Genomic DNA, 18,234 nt, shown 5'->3' with positions numbered 1-18,234 from the left:
TGCCTATATTGTGTTCAGGGTTGATAAGTAAACACCTCTTTGCTACACAAGTTTTACTTTACACTCTTCAAGAATGAATGACCACAGCTCAAAACCAACACAGTGAAATTATAATATGATTCTAAATAGATAATACTGGAAACATCTTATTTATCAAATGACCCCTAATTTACACAATGCCACAAAATTACGGCAAGCCAATCTGAAATGAAAACATCAGCATTCAATGAAATCAAAATATACATAGTTACACATTTTAAGTATTCTGCATAAATTAAATTAAGGCAAAAACATTATCTTCTTCAAAGACCCAGAAAATGGAAAAGGTCTTCAGACTACAACAACAAAGACTGGTAGAGTTATAAAGTTCTCCTGTCTTCCGGTAAGTGCTCAAACATAAATCATGTGCTACTTTTTTTTAAAGGGACATATGTCTACATCAAAAAAGAAAATAGCTGTGTAAATTCTAAGACTGCTAATGCTATACAGCTAAATAAAATACTTTTCTCTCCCACAGAAGGGTGATACTAATCCATTAAAACACTTACGATCTTCATGCTTGAGATGACTATTTTAGAAGGATTTATCAATTCATTTCTTCCTCTAAATTTTCCACTATAGTTTTCTGATTCTCAACAGTGCTAACCCACATTGAACCACAAATAGAGTAAGGAAATTAGAATGATAAAATGATCACACAAAAAAAGATCTCTTCAATTCCATGAATAACCTTCTAAGGTCTTAAAAACTGTCAAGAATTCTATTAATCTGCCATTTAGGAGACAATTCTAACTACATACTGATAGACCGCTAATGCTGAAACTAACCTTCTCTGCAGTCATAGGAATGACCCCCCTGATCTTTTCATAATACAAAGTTAAAACAAATCTGAATAAGATAACACTTTAAATGAGATGAAATGGAAGACATAAATTCAAATTACTTTTATAATCTGACTGCTCATTAACTTTATATAACGTAATTATAAAATACATGTACACATACATTGGAGCATGGTGTGGTAGTTTTAAAATTTGTGTGATGGGGTTCACTGGAACTGCTTCAAAAGATCTAGACCAAATTTCATTTTTAATATACAAATACTTCAACATCATAGTAAAGAACATATCCATTTCAACACGCTACATACTAATTAAAAAATACAGGAGGCACCCTCTCCCATGTAAAAATGTACTTGTTCCTAGTGCACATGAGAACCACATTTTCCTAAATGCCACACTGATTTGGTGCATCTGCTTGTGGTCTGCCCCAGCCACAGCATAATCAATAATGCAGTATCAAGTAAACAACTAAAATTCTGCATGATGAAAAAAAACTGATGATGTGATTATTATATTGAGTTTTAGGCGCTTTTAATTTGAATTTTGTAAGTACAATGAAGGTTGAGAACATGTATCAGTCAAAGTTTCTATTTGCAAGCAACAGATGGAATTTATTTACAAGATACTGGATAGTTCTACATCTTCAGAAGTATTGGTGAATCAGGCTTGGAAGCCATAATGCCTAAAACCAGGCCACAGAACTGATCTAGTAGGGAAACCTCTGCCGCTGGTACTATGAACACCACCAGCACGAGGACTATAGCTGGAACAGCAAATAAGACTATGGTCTTAGTAAACATGTAGTCTATATCCCAAGGTGATAATTTTACTAAAAACTATTAGAAATATAGGACCTGGCATTACAGACAGAAGGAACAACGTAGAGCCATAAAAGGCATGGTACATTAGAGAACCAGAAAGTAGTTCAGCATGGCTGGAATCAGGAGGTACGGATTTCACTTTATAGACAGTGGAAGCTATTGAAGTTTTTCTTTTTTTAAGAAGATGAATTTTTAATAAAATAGCTGGTGGCAGAATAGCAGTGGTCCAGGTGAAAAATAATAAAAATAAGGGAACAGGGTACAGGCAACAAATACAGGTTGGGCAGCTCTAATCTATAAATCTGAAACGTTCCAAAATCCATTTTTTTTGAGTCCCAACATGATGCTACAAGTGTAAAATTCCACACCTGACATTATTTGACAGGTCACAATCAAAATGCAATCAAAACTTTCTTTCATGCACAAAATTATTTAAAATATTGTAAAAAGAATTACCTTTAGATTGTGTGTATAAAGTATATATGAAACATACATAAATTTCATGTTTAGAGTTGGGTTCCATCCCCAAATCTCATTATATACCTGTAAATATTCCAAAATGTGAAATAATCTAAAACCCAAAACATTTCTGGTCCTAAACATTTTGGATAAGGTATACTCAACCTGCGTAACATTGTGGAACAAAAAACTGGTTTGATTTAGTGATGTTTGGGATGATTTTAAAGAAGTCAGCACTAAAGTGCAAACTGGCCAACTAGATGGAAGACGAAAATGATATCATTAATTAAGAAAGACAGTATATTAGTCTGTTCTTGCACTGCTATAAAGAACTACCTAAGACTGGGTAATTTATAAAGAAGAGAGGTTTAATTGGCTTATAGTGCTGCAGGCTGTACAGGCTGTGGAGGCCTCAAGAAACTTACAGTCATGGTGGAAGGCGAAGGGCAAGCACGCACGTCTTATGTGGTGGGAGCAGAAGAAAGAGAGAGAAGGGGGAGGTGCTACACACTTTTAAACATTCTTGTGAGAACAAGTTTGTGAAACAATCTTGTGAATCGGTCTTGTGAAACAATCTTGTGAGAACTCACTATCATGACAACAGCAAGGAGAAAATCCACTCTCATGATCCAATCACCTCCAGTAGGCCCTCCACAAACACTGGAGATCATAATTTGACATGGTATTTGAGCAGGGACACAAATCTAAACCATATCAGAGAGCAAAACTGGGGGAGGCAAAGGAGGTCTGGAAATGTTAAATTTGAAATACTTGCTCAGGTGGAAAGGTTCCACTAGAAATCCAGCTCTGGAGCTTGGTAGGTACAGGTATGGATTTGGGAACCAGCAAAAAACTGTTAGCAGCTTAAGATAAATGAAAAAATGCAGGGGACAGATAACAAATGAAATATCAACATTGAAGATAAAGAGGAGATGAAGAAAGAATAAAATAATCAGGAAAATATCCTGGTCAACATCATTCAATACTACAGGGATATTAAGTAGTATACAAGTTGAAAAGAGGCTCCTGATGACAATTAGGAGCCCACTGGTAACCTTAAACACTGCCCTTTCAGTAAACTGAAATGAATTGTGATGTGGGTAAAAGGTAAACATAGGAAGCACCAAGTATAGCTAATTTTCTGAAAATTTAATTATGACAAAAAAAGAAGAGACATTGGGTGGTAGTTTGCAGAGAAAGATGGGGTCAAACGAAAAGGTTCTCCTGGAAATGGGGACTTGGGCACCTTTTGGGGCAGAGAGAGAAAGATTGAAGAAATGAGAGAAAAGTGAAACTAAAATATTCAAGGACTATACAGGTACACAAGGAAGAGTGAGAAAGGGTGGAATTATGCTTCTACAAGAGAATAAAATGAGGTAGAAAAGAAGGAAAATGATGGAAAATGATTACCCAGGGTGTTAGAAGGAGAGTTCTGTTTTGGGCAGGAGTGGTCTTTCTATGGGAATGTGTGATAAGTGGAGAGCAGTAAAAGGTCAATAGGGTATAGAAGGTTAATCAGTAACTAAAAATAGGGTGTTCAATAGTTTAGGAATGAGATAAGGGTTTATATATTAAAACATTGAGGGTTATTGAAAGAAAAATTAAAACAGTTTCTTGGAAACTGTTTTATTATTTATTTTAAAGAAAATCCTATAAAAGAGAATGCCATTTAAGATGGCTTGTGATTTTTAAAAATTAACTTTAATCTCAAATATTTAAAAAACTTGTAAGAATAAAACATTTCAAAGAACACTGTATATCCCTTTAGACCAAGACTCATGTATTGTTAGCTTTTATATTTGCTTTAACATCTGTGTGCATTCAAGCTCTAATCGTGTGTGTGTGTGTATACAATTTTTTTTTCTGATCCTTTTGAGGGCAGGAAGTTACATGGCTCTTTACTTCTAGATACTTAAGTGTATATTTCTTAAGAATAGGGATATTTTCTTTCATAATCACAGCCGTCAACTTAAGTAAATTTAACATTGAAAATATTAAGTAATCTACTCTCTATATTCCAATATCATCAATTGACTCAAAAATAGTCTTCATAACATCCCCCCACTCCCATCCAGTACAAGATTCACTCTCAGGTTAGGTACTGCAATTAGTTGCCACGTTGGAAAGAAGATATTAAATCAAATAACTTGATAACATTCAATTCAGGGGTTTGTCAAATCTCTTTCCTTCATGCAGTGCTTTGATAAAACCTGACAAACCCTGAATTGAATTAGTTATCAATGAAGGAAAGGGATAAAAAATGGATGGATCTGAGTTTGGGAGTTACTGAAGAGATAAAGATTACCAGATTATGTAGGGTAAGACAGTAAGTTCAGTTTTCAAAAGGATAAACTTGAGAGGACTATGGACCATCTATGTGAAGATGTCAACAGGCAAAACCAAAAGGGGGGAAAAATCCTGGAGTTTGAGAAAGAGGTCAAGGCCAAAGGTAATACATTATTATATCTACAAAAATATTCATGGAGCTGATATTACACAAAAATATGTAGGATAAGAACACCAAGAACAGAATTTCAAGTAACCCTGATGTTTACAGGAGTTGAATGAAAGGGATCAAGCAAAAGAAAGAAGGAATGGTCATGAGAAACAATAAAACCAGAGGGAATAAACTGTATTTTTATTTTTTTAAAAAAGGTAAAGACAGCTCCAAGATATGAGAGCACAAATCAAATACACAGATTGGAACTGAAAATAATTATAGCATTTGGCAACAGGAGTTTTCAATCATGGCTTCATTGAAATCATCTCCCAGAATAACAGAGGCAGGTTTGCCTAAGTCTATCTTTTGTTGTTTTCTATTAACCTAATAAATGGCAGTTTAACCACAAACTTGATTCCTTGTCCTTGTCCTGGGACCTAGTACTATGCCAGTCCCCATAAAGGAAAAGTAAAGAGATCCATAAATTAACAGATTAGGGAATGGAATGAAGATGACCCTTTGTTATCTTTAATCCTTGATTCTAATACAGGACCATTATTTTGTTCCAATGACAAAATCTCCACTGTTACTTCCACTGCTGAAAGTAGATGCTATCATGCTCTGTGCCTAGCGAGTTGTTTCACAGCCTAGAAACTTGTCCCTGAGCAAAGAGAACTAAAATAGGATGGGGCTGATTACATGTGCACACTTAACTGTATTGCTTACATGCTTTTTTGGTTTATCCCGTCTCCACTTGGATAATACACTGAACAAGGGCAGAATTTTTGTCATCTGTCTTACGGCTATCACCTGCCTTGTCCACCTGGACACTAAATATTACTTACTGACTGAAAGAAAGCATATTACAGAACAGAGAGCTGAAGGCTTCTGATGATATCATCTCAGCCACTATGAGTAGTTTCTGAGCAATCACAGAAAATCATAAAAATACCAAAAGGCTGTTCCAGTCTAGGATTGCTAAGAAAATTTACATCTAAAGAAAAACTGAAACTCTATCTGATGCCTGTGACTAAAATCCCAGGAAAACTGTAAGTCACCAATTATAAGGAACATCAATTTGGTACTTTTTTGAAATCCCAACAAAAAACCAAGTAAGACAATCTCTCAAAATCCAGTAACGTCAATTTTGCAAAATTCAGTTTTCAAAATGTACTTCTTTGAATAGTACAGTAGATATTACTTTTCATCAAAATGGGGAAAAAACTGACAGGCTAAATATGCAGCAAAGTCATTTTCCAAAGGAAAATGCTCTGAAGAGCTTGTAATGCCTTAGAGATTTAAAAGATTTAAGTTGTGGGGTAAAATAATGAATCTGTATGGGTAAACTAATAAAAAGTTTTAACAATCCACTGTAAAAAGTTTATTTGCAATTCTAACTTCTTAGTAGATTAGTAACAATTAGCACATTAATATACTACACAGGTACACCAAAAATTATGTTTAAAAATAGTTTATTTTAAAAATCTAATTACAGTATCAACACATGCTCATGATAAATTTGGAAAACATAGAAAAATAGGATAAAGAGCATAAAAATCACCAACAATTCCAGCACCCAAAATATAACCATTGTTAGCATTTTGTTGTAAACTTCCTTCTTCTTTTGCTTTCTATGCACATGTATAAATATAAATGAGTTAAACAAACCTCAAAGTTTTCCACATAAAGAGTTCTGTATCCTGTTTTCTGAATCTGATATTATATCATGTGCACTTTCCTACGGCACTAGACATCCTTCAAAATCATGATTTTTACTGGCCGTGTTACAGTCTACCCCAGAGACATCTTATTCATTCTGAACATTCTTGCTCAAAAATCACTGACATTTTTTCTCATTATTTTTCTTGTGAACAATTCCGAGAGATGAGATTATTAAATCAAAGTGTATAAACATTTTTAGGCTCCTGATTTACACTGCTTAACTGCTTTCCAGAAAGACAGTACCATTTTAAGTTACCTGTGCCATATATAAAATATCTCACTAAAGAATATTCTTTTGTAAATAATTTTTCCCTCACTGAAAAACTGAAATAATGTATAACTAATTAAAATTAAAATCCATTTAAAATGATAAGTACCTAAATATCTGAGCAAGATTTGACATAAGATGACTGCCTTAGAGATCCAAGCAAGCAAATTTAGTTACGGAAGCAGCAATACTAGTCATATGGAAAGGATCAAGAAAATATTGTAACATTGTAACTAGTATTATTTTTATCCAAGCAGGAAAACAGTTAGAACAGTACTCTTCATACTCTTATTCAAGGTAACTGTGCTTAAATACTCTATTCAAGGAACATTGTAAACAGAAATTCCAGGATGTCAGGAAAAGAAATCCAAGAAACAGTAAAATGTAACACATTCAGGTCTTAAAAAAAAAGGCAAAATAAAGGTGCAAATTCGGTTAACGAGAAGAGAAGAGACATCTTTACATGGTACAGTACCTGATTAGAACTGGCTTTTTCAAGTCTGTCAATCATAATTTCAAATTGCAAAGGCTTAATTTCCATCTTTCTGTTAAGTCTATTTAATAAAGTCTCATCTTCTGAATCCATATCATAATCTGGTTGCTCGTTGTCTAGATTAAAAGCTAGAAAAGAAAGAAAAATTCTTTAAACTCAGGAGAAATTATGAAATTATACAGTGTTCATCATATTTGACTACAGACTGCTTCTAAATTATAGTACACTGACTAAAGGGGAGCTGAGGAGCAGGTATCTAAAATTAATTTCAGAGACTTACTGCATAGTGGAAGAAAAAACAAAATTTTGCTTTATATATGATTTAAAATTTAAATAGTAAAAATGCTAGGAAATATCTTATTTTGAAAATATATAACAATATAAAATAGCAACTATAAAAAAGATGACATGTACATGTTGACATGGTAGTCGGTAGCATAATGAGCAACTCTGCCAAAATTAAGAATTGAGAAACAAGCTCAAGAACAAAGAGTATAATAGAAACGACGTTTCAAATTACTGAGGATAAAACAGATATCTAACGGGGAAAAAAAGGTATTGGCATAACAGACTAGTTATCTTAAAAAATTAAGCTGAATTCCTACCCTACTTCTAACACCAGTAAGTGACATATTCAACAAAATTTTATGGTAAAAAGTAAAACACATAAAAATACTAGAAAAAATACAGGGTAGGAATGTAGTATGGGTAGCAACTCAGAAGCCATAACACTGATTAAAAATAGACTGATTTGACTATATAAAATTTTAAAATTTCTACTTAGAAAACTTAAATCAGAAGACAAAGAACAAAAAGAAAAAAATGTACTATATAAACAAAAGGCTGATTTTCTTAAAGATTTCCTGCAAATTAGAAAAAAACTAGTAACTCAGCAAATACTGGCAAATGATGTGAATTGGTATTTTAGTGGAGAATAAATATCAATGACTTTTTTTTTTTTTTTGAGGCAAGGTCTCATCCTGTCTATTGCCCAGGCTATAGTGCAATGGCACGATCTTGCTCACTGCAATCTCTGTCTCCTGGGCTCAAGCAATTATCCCACCTCAGTCTCCCGAGCAAAGTTGGGACTACAGGTGTACACAACCACACCCAGCTAATTTTGCATTTTTGGTAGGGATGGGGTTTCCCCATGTTGCCCAGGCTTGTCTGGAACTCCTGGGCTCAAGTGATCTGTCTGCCTCAGCCTTCCAAAGTGCTGGGATTAGAGGCATAAGCCACCACATCCAGCTAAGAATAAATGTCAATGACTTTTAAACATAAAAAAAGTTTAACTTCAGTGATAGATAAATATACAATAATAAGACAATAGGTTTCACTCAGCAGACAAAGATCTAAAACTTGATAATATGCTACTGTAGAAAGAACAGCGGAAAAAAGCCCTCTCAAACCATGTGTGTAGGCAATTATAAACTGGTATTAGTTTCATTAAAAATATATCCTATTGAACTTGGTAATTCTATTTCTAGGATTCATCTTACATATAAACGAACACAGAAACAAAAGATATATACACAGGGTATTAGTTATGACATTGCAAGAAGTAAAAAATACAAAACAAACAATGTGTGTAGGATTAGATAAATGATAGTTTACACATACATGGACTATACAGACTGAAGCTCTGAGAAAGACACTGACCCATGTATACTGACATAGAATGAAACTGATCTTCATGAATATTAAATGAAAAAAGCTAAGGGGTGGAATAGTATATATAGTACACTAATATATGTGTTTTAAAAAGGACAAGGATGGATATATATACACGTGTTTGTAAATGCACGGGATATTTTTGAAAGAATACTTAAAACTAGTAATCTCTATTTCTGCATAAGGGGACTACAAAAGGAGGGGTTCAAGGATGGTGAAAGAATTCTCTTTGTTCCCATTTGTATTGTTTGATATTTTAAGCATGTACACGTATAAGTTATTAAACCATAAAGGGTAAAAAAACTAAAGTGCCACAAATTACGTGTTGAAATTACATGACAAGATTTAAAGTAAGGCAGTAAAAGAGATATCAATAACCAACAGATTGATTATACAAAGGCTGTCTGTGCAGCGATGTGTAAATGAGTATCCTACATTCATACCACGTGAAATGTCCTGGCATTCTCAGATTCAAGCATTACATTCTTAAAGGTACTAACGAAGTAATAGGAACAGATGTATATAATTATATAATTTTAGTAAAATCAGCCTCCTACTGCAGACTGTACTGATGGAGTTAAAATATCTAAAGGCATTTGCTTTATAATCGGTCAATGACTACGTCTCAAAAATCTAGACTTCAGTTCATCACTCAAGAAATTTTTACCACTAGATAACAATAATAAAAACAAAAATAAATGTTAGCTAACACTTATAAACTTATATAGCACTTACTATGGGCAAGGTAGTACTCAAAGTGCTTTAAACATACTAAATTAACTGTCACAACCATCCTATGTGGTAGGCAGTATTTTATCTCCCAATGAATCTCACATTTTAAAATTTGTAAGTGTTATTGTATTTAAGTATGTGATTAATCTAAAGTTAAATCAGAGGAGTTAAAGCTATTGGTGAACTAACGACAAATACTATTTTGTAAGTATTATTCATTTAAAATATTATTGAGAATAAAATGCATTTTTCTCTTATCTTTTATGTAAAACCTTGTCTTTATTACATGATAATCAATAATTCAAAAGCATGCTTTTAAAAAGTCAATTTGATCTGCATCAAAGTCAATGACAGAATGACACCGAGCTCATAAACTACATAGATTACTAAAAATTACTCTTCCTTTCACAAAGGATGTTGTATTTGCAAATGCACATAATGACAGTCCAATGATCTGCCTTAATCCACATACTAACAACAAACAGTCAATAAAATCAGGTAGTCAATACAGCTAGGAGACATTTTAGAGAAAGATTTAGGAAAGTGTGGAGCAGAGTTAACACAATATACTGAATCTATAAGTTAAACAGAAGTTTTCAAAAGTTCAAGGGCAAGGCTATATATACAAATTTTGCATGACCATCTTTTATACACCTACCTAATCTTACTCACCTCTTGTTCCTCCACCTCCTATCTGCTCTATCTTCTTATTCTATTCTTACAAAAGCCAGCACCCCAGCTTGTGAGGCAGGGGAAGGAACAAGAAAAGCTGGGAAATAGTTTAGAAAAATTAATAGTGAGAATTGATAGGAGATCTGACAATGTGTTAAATCAGAACCAGGGCAAAGACTTGCACTAGCACTCTAAGTATTCTATACTACCATTTCTCTTTCACTCAAAACCCATGTAAGAATCATTATAGATTTTGGAGATTTTTGTTGCTTTTAAACCACCAGGTACAGGTGCTTGCCTGTACCTCTCCTTACCTCAGGTTATATTATCTCCTCTACCAGAGAGGGGTATAAATTCTTTAAAAGCAGTGATTACTTTAGTCATACCTGTATACTCCCTACATGGCACTTAGAGAAACAAAAAAAAGAAAAAAAGGACATACTAAAAGCTACCAAATAAAAATAGCATTTCTAAAATGTATAAATATAAAAAGAAATTCTTTTAAACTACAAGCAGAATATTTTTTAAGTTGATTGATACCTCACTTTTTGAAACCCAGATAGCTTTCTCCTGCTACAAATACCACTTTTACAAATAGTGGGTTAGCTCCATAGGTCAGTCTACCAAACAAAACAGATAAAACAATAATACCTCCCACCTTAACATAAAGAAGAGTGGGGGCAGACAGGACACTTGACATCTTCTTGATGTACTAGAGTAACAGAATTAAGATATTGACAAAGCTAATAAGGGCATGTGTCTATGTGTACATGGAAGACTTCCTGTAGTGAAGTTAACCGAGAAGGAAAGGAAAGAAAAGGAAAAGGAAAGGAAAAGAGAAAAGAAAAAAAAAATAAGAGAATTTAAGAGGGTGCATGACCACTATTAGAAGAAGAAAGGAAGTAGGAAGGAAAGTAGATGAGAATTTCCTTGCAGTAGCCATCAGGTAGCTACCACTGCTCAGGAAAATTTGGTTGCTCTCTGGCAAAAAGAGCAACAGCTTCTGCGTAGGTAAGAAAGTGGGTATAACCTGCTGTTTGAATATATAAAGCATTCACACACTGACTGGTTATAGCTTACAAAATATATATAGTTAGTCTAAAATTAGTTGGTAAAGCAAATATTACTTCTAATTAAAAGTACCTTTCAAAGTTCCTTCGTACTTGGCCATATTCATATTTAAGTATCTAATAAGCACAGCTATTTAATGGAATGAAAATACAGAAAACCCGGGAGAAGAAATGATATGAGAAAATTTTCCAGGGCCAAAAAGTGGCAAGATATTTTCAGATTAAAGGGGGCTTACCAAGCATGGTATAAAATGAGTAGCATGCAATTCAATGGCGCACACAATGATGGGCCAGTTACTGCCCATTACTTTATAATACTATTATGAGTATGAATATGACTGCTATATTATACCTGTTACATATAACACATTTAGAGGAAACATTTATTCTCCATATTTCCATTCAAATCTCCAGGAGGGAAAAGTTTAGAAAGCACACTTTCAGCTTCTTTTCAGTGGTTCATTTTCCCCTCAGCCAAGGAAGGAGTGAAACTGATCTGTGAACCTGGGAGAAGGACCTATCAGCTCAACAGCTTCTGGGTACATGTTCTCCAGTGGTTCTTCCTTCCTTCATAGAAGCGGCATTCTAGTCAGTCCTCCACTACATGGTTAAGTACAGGGGCTAACTCTGCTCCTATTAGGGGGAGACCTGCTCTATCAGTGACCAACCAGCGTTAGAGTGTTTGTCTAATTCAGGGGTTAATAGAATGTCCATTAAGGCCAAATATCTCACCTTCCACACCACTTTTATTAGTAATAAAGCTGAAATTTTATGTCCATGTCTATTTATCAATTAGTTTCAAAGCAGAAAACAGAAAGGAATGTTATTTTTTGCCTTCCTAAAGCCTCCAAATTATAAACTCACTTATTTATTTTTATAAATGGCTACACTTATTCTAACTCCAAAACATTCTATTTTCTATACTCAGTCTCCACATATGGCCTTTTGACAATACACACTCAACACCCAGAATTTAGGTCACTTACCCTCTTTTCTCTGGTTATTTACACAACTAGGATGCAACTGCACATATAGCATAAGTACCCTCTAACACACTGAATGTAAACCAATCAAAAGTACTTTAAATTTAAGACTTTATAATAACAACAAAAACCACATTAATAATTTTTCTAACTTAATTCTGTGAATTTAGAACTCTTTATGTAAACCCATCTCTGTATTTATAGATGTTAATCACTGTGTGTGCCTGTCCCTAAACCCTCCTCAGCCATGTTTGATACGTGACACTCCAATCCACAGGATATCTGTGGGATCACAGATGAGCAGTTGGCTCTCAAACAGCCAGGGTTTAAAGCATACCTGGGCCAAATTTCCTCCAACAGAAATGTGAGCGCAGAGACAGCTTCTGGTTAAATAAAGCAAAATGAACACATACTTATCTCAAAACCCCATTAAAACAAAAGCAAAGGAGTTTTTTTTTTTTTTTTTTTCAAATGGCATAAATCTTTAGGGATAACAGAAACAAAGGGAGAACCATCAATTAAATTTTCAGAGCTATAAATGCCATGTATTAGCAGACAAGAGAATGCTAAAATAGAAAATGGCTGCAGGGGACAGACAACAGGAAGCAGGACCCACTCCCACCCCCGCCCTGCCCCATCTAAAGACTTAGAGCAGGCTTCTCCAGCCCATGGCCCATGGGCCACACGCAGCCCAGGACAGCTTTGAATGTGGCCCAACACAGATTTGTAAACTTTCTTAAAACATTATGAGATTTTTTTGCACTTTTTTTTTTTTAAGCTCATCAGCTATCATTACTGTTAGTGTATATTATGTGTAACCCAAGGCAATTCTTCTTCTTCCAATGTGGCTCAGGGAAGCCAAATGATCGGACACCCCTGAGAGGGCTGAAATCAACAGTTACTCTTTCCCTCATTCAGTGTACCTATGCAACTATTTTTCCTTCCAAACAGTATCAGACTGAAGGTTTGACCTACAAAGGTTGCTTGAGAGAGCCTGTGGACTCTGAAGCACCAGGCACACTGAGGGCAAGTATAAAGCTCCATATCAAAGGAGAAAGAGAGTAGTGGAAGTCTACACATGGAACCATAGAATCTCCCACCACTGCCATCCCACTCCTCCATCTCCAGCACCCACTTCAGCCATAAATACAAAAATACTGTCAGCCACCCGGGAATAAGACTGTGTAGGGAGGCAGGGATAGAGGTAACAACTAGACCTCTTTGAATATTCTTAATTTTATAGACAGAACTTTTAGTATCATGCAAATATTTTATATAATTACAAAATGAACTAACGTGTTGAAAAAAAAAATCTCTAAAATTAAAAAGTAAATGGAACAAGTAAAGCCAACTGTCATCTGGGTTCTACTGAAAGTGTCTTTAAGATACAGTAAAGTGACTGTACATTTCTAGTGGGAATACCCTAACCGATCAACACATGAAAAACCCTGAAATTAGTTTTCTTTCTTTCCTGAGACAGGGTCTTGCTCTGTTGTCCAGGCTGGAGTGTAATGGCACAATCTCAGCTGCAGCTTTGATCTCCTTGGCTCAAGTCATTCCCCCACTTCAGCTTCCCAAGTAGCTAGGACTACACATGCATGCCACTAGGTGTGGCTAATTTTTTTTTTTTTTTTTTGTAGAGATGGGGTTTCACCACGTTCCCCAGGTTGTTTTTGAACTCCTGGGCTGAAGCGATCTGCCTGCCTCAGCCTCCCGAAGTGCTGAAACTACAGGCATGAGCCACTGTGTGCGGCCCTGAAACTTTTTTGGTAAAATTATATTGTTGGTGAAAGAGTTGGTATTATTATTCTGAGACTACTGTGACAAAACATGGGGATTATGCAGATATCCTTGAGAAGTGATATTTTAAAAAATTGTGGAAAAAAAGTAACTGTAGAAAAAAGTGTGGAAGGTTAAAACCTTTAGTTTTGAATTAGAGAAGTAGTAATATAAATTCATGATGTACTTTATCTCAAAGTTTTTTTAAGTGCATATTTCATAGGTCAGGTCCACTAATCAATCTTAGAGACATGGTCAACCCAGTAGTAAAGAATACCCCAAGGACCCAACTTACAGTCTCCAAATAAAATTTCCCACTAAAAGAAACAAGAGCACCCTGTGGAAATGACTGACTTCAGATCTGGGCCAGGAAAACATGTAAGGTAACCCTAACACAGTTTCATTTTCTTGCTTTCTGGTATAATATTATCATTTCAAAAAAACCTTAAGAGCAAACCTGAATAGGTTCCTACTGGCCAAAAGCAGCAATAAGGATGATAAATTCAATGGATTCAAATATAATACAAATGTATAATAAATCCATGATCCATAAAGATTTTAAAACAAAACAAACATTCTCATAATCATTTCTGGAGAGTACTAAAAAAAAAAAAATCAATCTTCATCGGGAAGTATATAATTTTTCATTGTTTCTTTTCTTTTGTGATGTCAGCAACCATTAATGACAATTACCTTGATTCATTAACTCATTAGGGGTTGCAAAATAGTAATTTTTTATCATTCCTGCTTGATTTACATTAGCTGGAATACTTCTATAAAGAGAACCTTCCTCTTTCTCAATTATTCAGAGATCCTGAAATACAGTTAATAGAAAAGAGAGATAAATGCTTGATTCCTGATTAAAAGAATCTTAAGAGACTGACTAACCAGCTACAACATATGGAAATTTTCTGGATCCCAATTCAAAAGTATCAACTGTTAAAAAAAAGTAAGATAAATGAGATCATTTATCTTATAAGACAGTCAAGAAATATGTACACTGATTAAATATTTGACGAATGAAGAAAATGATATTTTCTTTTAAGGAGTGATGTGATATTATTCTAATAGTATTATTAAATATTAATAGTATTACTATAATACTTTTAGATAATATTATAACTATGCTTTAACATCCCCAGATCAAATAATGCTGGGATGGCTATAAAATCATGGAGGTGGAAGAAAAGGTATAAGTATAGAGAAACAATATTGACCAGTAGTATATGGCAGTTCATTATTATTATTTTTACTTCTGAATGTTAAAATTTTTCTATAAAATATTTAAAAAGCTAAATATGTAGAATATATAAAGAATCTCTTTAAAAATTCAGTAAGAAAATGACCCAGAGAAAAATGGACCCAAAGATATGAAAAAGTAATCTACATAAACATGTTTTAACTTCATTTGTGATTGATGAGACAAATTTAAATCCACAAATACCAATTCACACCCATCAAACTGACAAAAATTGTAAAGTTTCACAGTAACAAGTGTTGATAAAAATATGAGACAACAAGAACTCTCATACACTACTGGTGAAAATATAAACTGGTATCAGTTTGAAGAACAATTCTGCAGTATCTAAAGTTAAACGTGTACATTTTATACAACTCAGCAATTCTACTTTTAGGCCCACATCCTACCTAGAAAAGCTCTCATAAATGTGGACAAGAATGACACGCATAAAGGCCATTCATAACATTATATTCATATAAGCAAAAAAAGTCCATCAATAAGAATAGGAAAACTGAGATATATTTATAAAAAATATTTATGAAATGAAAACTATGTTTACATAAAAATATGCACACAAATGTTCATAGCAACTTTATCCACAATAGCCAAAAATTAGAAACAATTCAAATGTCCCTCAATGATAAAAAAATCAAACAAACTGTAGTACATGAAATTATACTCAGCAATAAATAAGATCAAACTACTGACACATGCAACAACTTGGATCATCTCAATGGAATTAGGCTGAGTAAAAAAAAATAATAATAAAGAAATCAATTCCAAAAGGTTATATACATACTGTAGATTTCACTTACATAACATTCCTTGAAATGACAAAATAATAGAAATGGGTAACAGATTAGTTGCTGTAAAACAAGGGCAATAAATGCATCTATCTCGTAGGATTCTTGTAGAAATTAAATGAAATAATTTGTGCATATTATACTGCCCTCTACAGAGTATGTGTTCAATAAAGTCAAGCAATTATTACTACTGAACTTCATTACTATACCTTATTAGTAGATCAAACTATCCTCTAATATAGCCAGAAGTGAAAGTCAAGTACTACACAATTTTATAGGTCTTTTTAATATTAATGTTCTTAATAATTGGTGTATACAGAAATCATGGTTTTTAGTTTAAATAATTTAAAGTCTCAACTATGAATAACTGGAAACTATAATATTGTATTGCAAGAAAAGTACTTCTTTCTGCCTCTCTGAAGGTTAACACTTTCCATGTATGAGCTACTACATCTATTTCTCTGGCTTATTTTTTTAAAGATTAACGTATACCCAATGTGCTTTTGATTTATAAAACTTAAAGTTACTAGGGCTTCAATGGGGAAACATTTCAAATTAATTCATAGTAAAAAAAAAAAAAAAAACAAAACAGGAGGCGGGATATGTATCCAATCATGGTTACATGTAGGAATAATTTTTTCTATTATTCTGTGAGTCCATACATATAAAATTCTAATTTAAAGCAAAAAAGAAGTAATAAACAACCAGGCGTGGACACTTGTTAAGTAAAAGACAAGTGATATCACAAATGACTTCTTTTCCTGTATGTTTTCCATTTTCTTGGAAAAGTGGTTCTAAGCTACTTTCCTGTGGATTCCAATTATTTCTTTGGTTAAAATAGTCTAGCCCAAGGAACAGCAAACTATGGCCTGTGAGACAAGTCTGGCCTGCAGCTTGTTTTTGGTAAGGCTGTGAAAATGCAAAACAAAACAAAACAAACAAACAAACAAACCTGTTTTATATTTTTAATGGATAATTTTAAAAGTAATAATAAAAAGGGTTGGGCGTGGTGGCTCACAGCTGTAATCCCAGGACTTTGGGAGGTTATGGTGGAAGACTGCTTGAGTCCAGGAGTTCAAGACCAGCCTGGGCAACATGGTGAAACTCCATCACTACAAAAATCACAAAAAACCAGCTGGGGGCAATGGCGTAAGCCTGTAGTACCAGCTACCCGGGAGGCTGAGGTGGGAGGATTGCTGGAGCCCAGGAGCTCAAGGATGCGGTGAGCTATGAGGGTGCCACTGCACTCCCACCTGAGTGACAGAGTAAGACCCTGTATCAAAAAACAAAACAAAACAAAACAAAAAAACAAAGCCAGAGAGAAAAAGAGAAAGGTAATAACAAAAAGGAAGAGGAGAAAAGGAGAAGAATATGTTATAGAGATCAACTGTGGTCTCCCAGAACTCAATATATTTACTAACTAGCCCTTTACACAAAAAAGATTTGCTAATCCCTAGTTTAAGTTAGTTAGGAAAAATAAAGTATTTCTGAGAAACTGGGAATGTGAAAGATAAGAAAAGGCTGTTAAGGAAGTACAATTTTCAAAATTTCACTCTTTGTGGTATGGTTTCTTCTCTAGGCCCTCTCTCCAGCTTCACCATCCATATGCAGAGAAAACAATCTTACGTGATATTTTCAAGAGACACTGTTTGGAATACTCTTAGGGTATTGGAATACTCTTAGGGAATAACAGCAAGAAATCTATTATTCTTTAAAAAATTAAAATCATCCTTAAGGACTGACGAGCTCTAAAAAGTTCAAGTCTAAATTTGGCCAGTAATTTATTTCTGGGCCTCTGAAGTTAGCTTCTTGTTTTTTATTAACTGAAAAAAACCAAGAGCTATTCACTTATATTTAGAATTGACCACTATAATTTGATTTACATTATTATGAAAAATACAAATATGTCTGCTATAACATGACAGACATTCCTAAAAAAAATCCTTTATATGCAAAATTGTATACAAAAATACAGGTTTATAAAAAAACTTATCATTGTATTGTCCAAGTCCAAACAAACTATAAATACTATTTTAGATGACCACATAAGCCACTCAGAGTGGCTGGCTACTACTTCAAGGGATATTAAAAATAGACAATAATGGCCAGGCACAGTGGCTCATGCCTGTAATCCCAGCACTTTGGGAGGCCAAGGTGGGTGGATCACCTGAGGTCAGGAGTTCAAGACCAGCCTGGCAAACATGGTGAAATCCCGTCTTTACAAAACATAGAAAAATTA

At 34.1% G+C, this 18,234-nt stretch overlaps 1 protein-coding gene across 1 annotated transcript in view; it reads right to left on the bottom strand.

The window, feature by feature from the left end:
• The window catches only part of EPC2 (enhancer of polycomb homolog 2), a 142,556-nt gene that overhangs the window by 36,550 nt on the left and 87,772 nt on the right, over positions 1–18,234 (bottom strand). The window contains exon 3 of the mRNA XM_015110068.3: positions 7,028–7,173. Within this exon, the coding sequence (XP_014965554.1) occupies positions 7,028–7,173 (146 nt within the window). The remainder of the gene's footprint in view (positions 1–7,027; positions 7,174–18,234) is intronic.

The sequence above is a fragment of the Macaca mulatta genome, chromosome 12 (assembly GCF_049350105.2).
Source record: "Macaca mulatta isolate MMU2019108-1 chromosome 12, T2T-MMU8v2.0, whole genome shotgun sequence".
Classification (NCBI taxonomy): domain Eukaryota; kingdom Metazoa; phylum Chordata; class Mammalia; order Primates; family Cercopithecidae; genus Macaca; species Macaca mulatta.
Note: the sequence above shows the minus strand (reverse complement) of the source record. Positions and strands in the feature narration are given on the sequence as shown.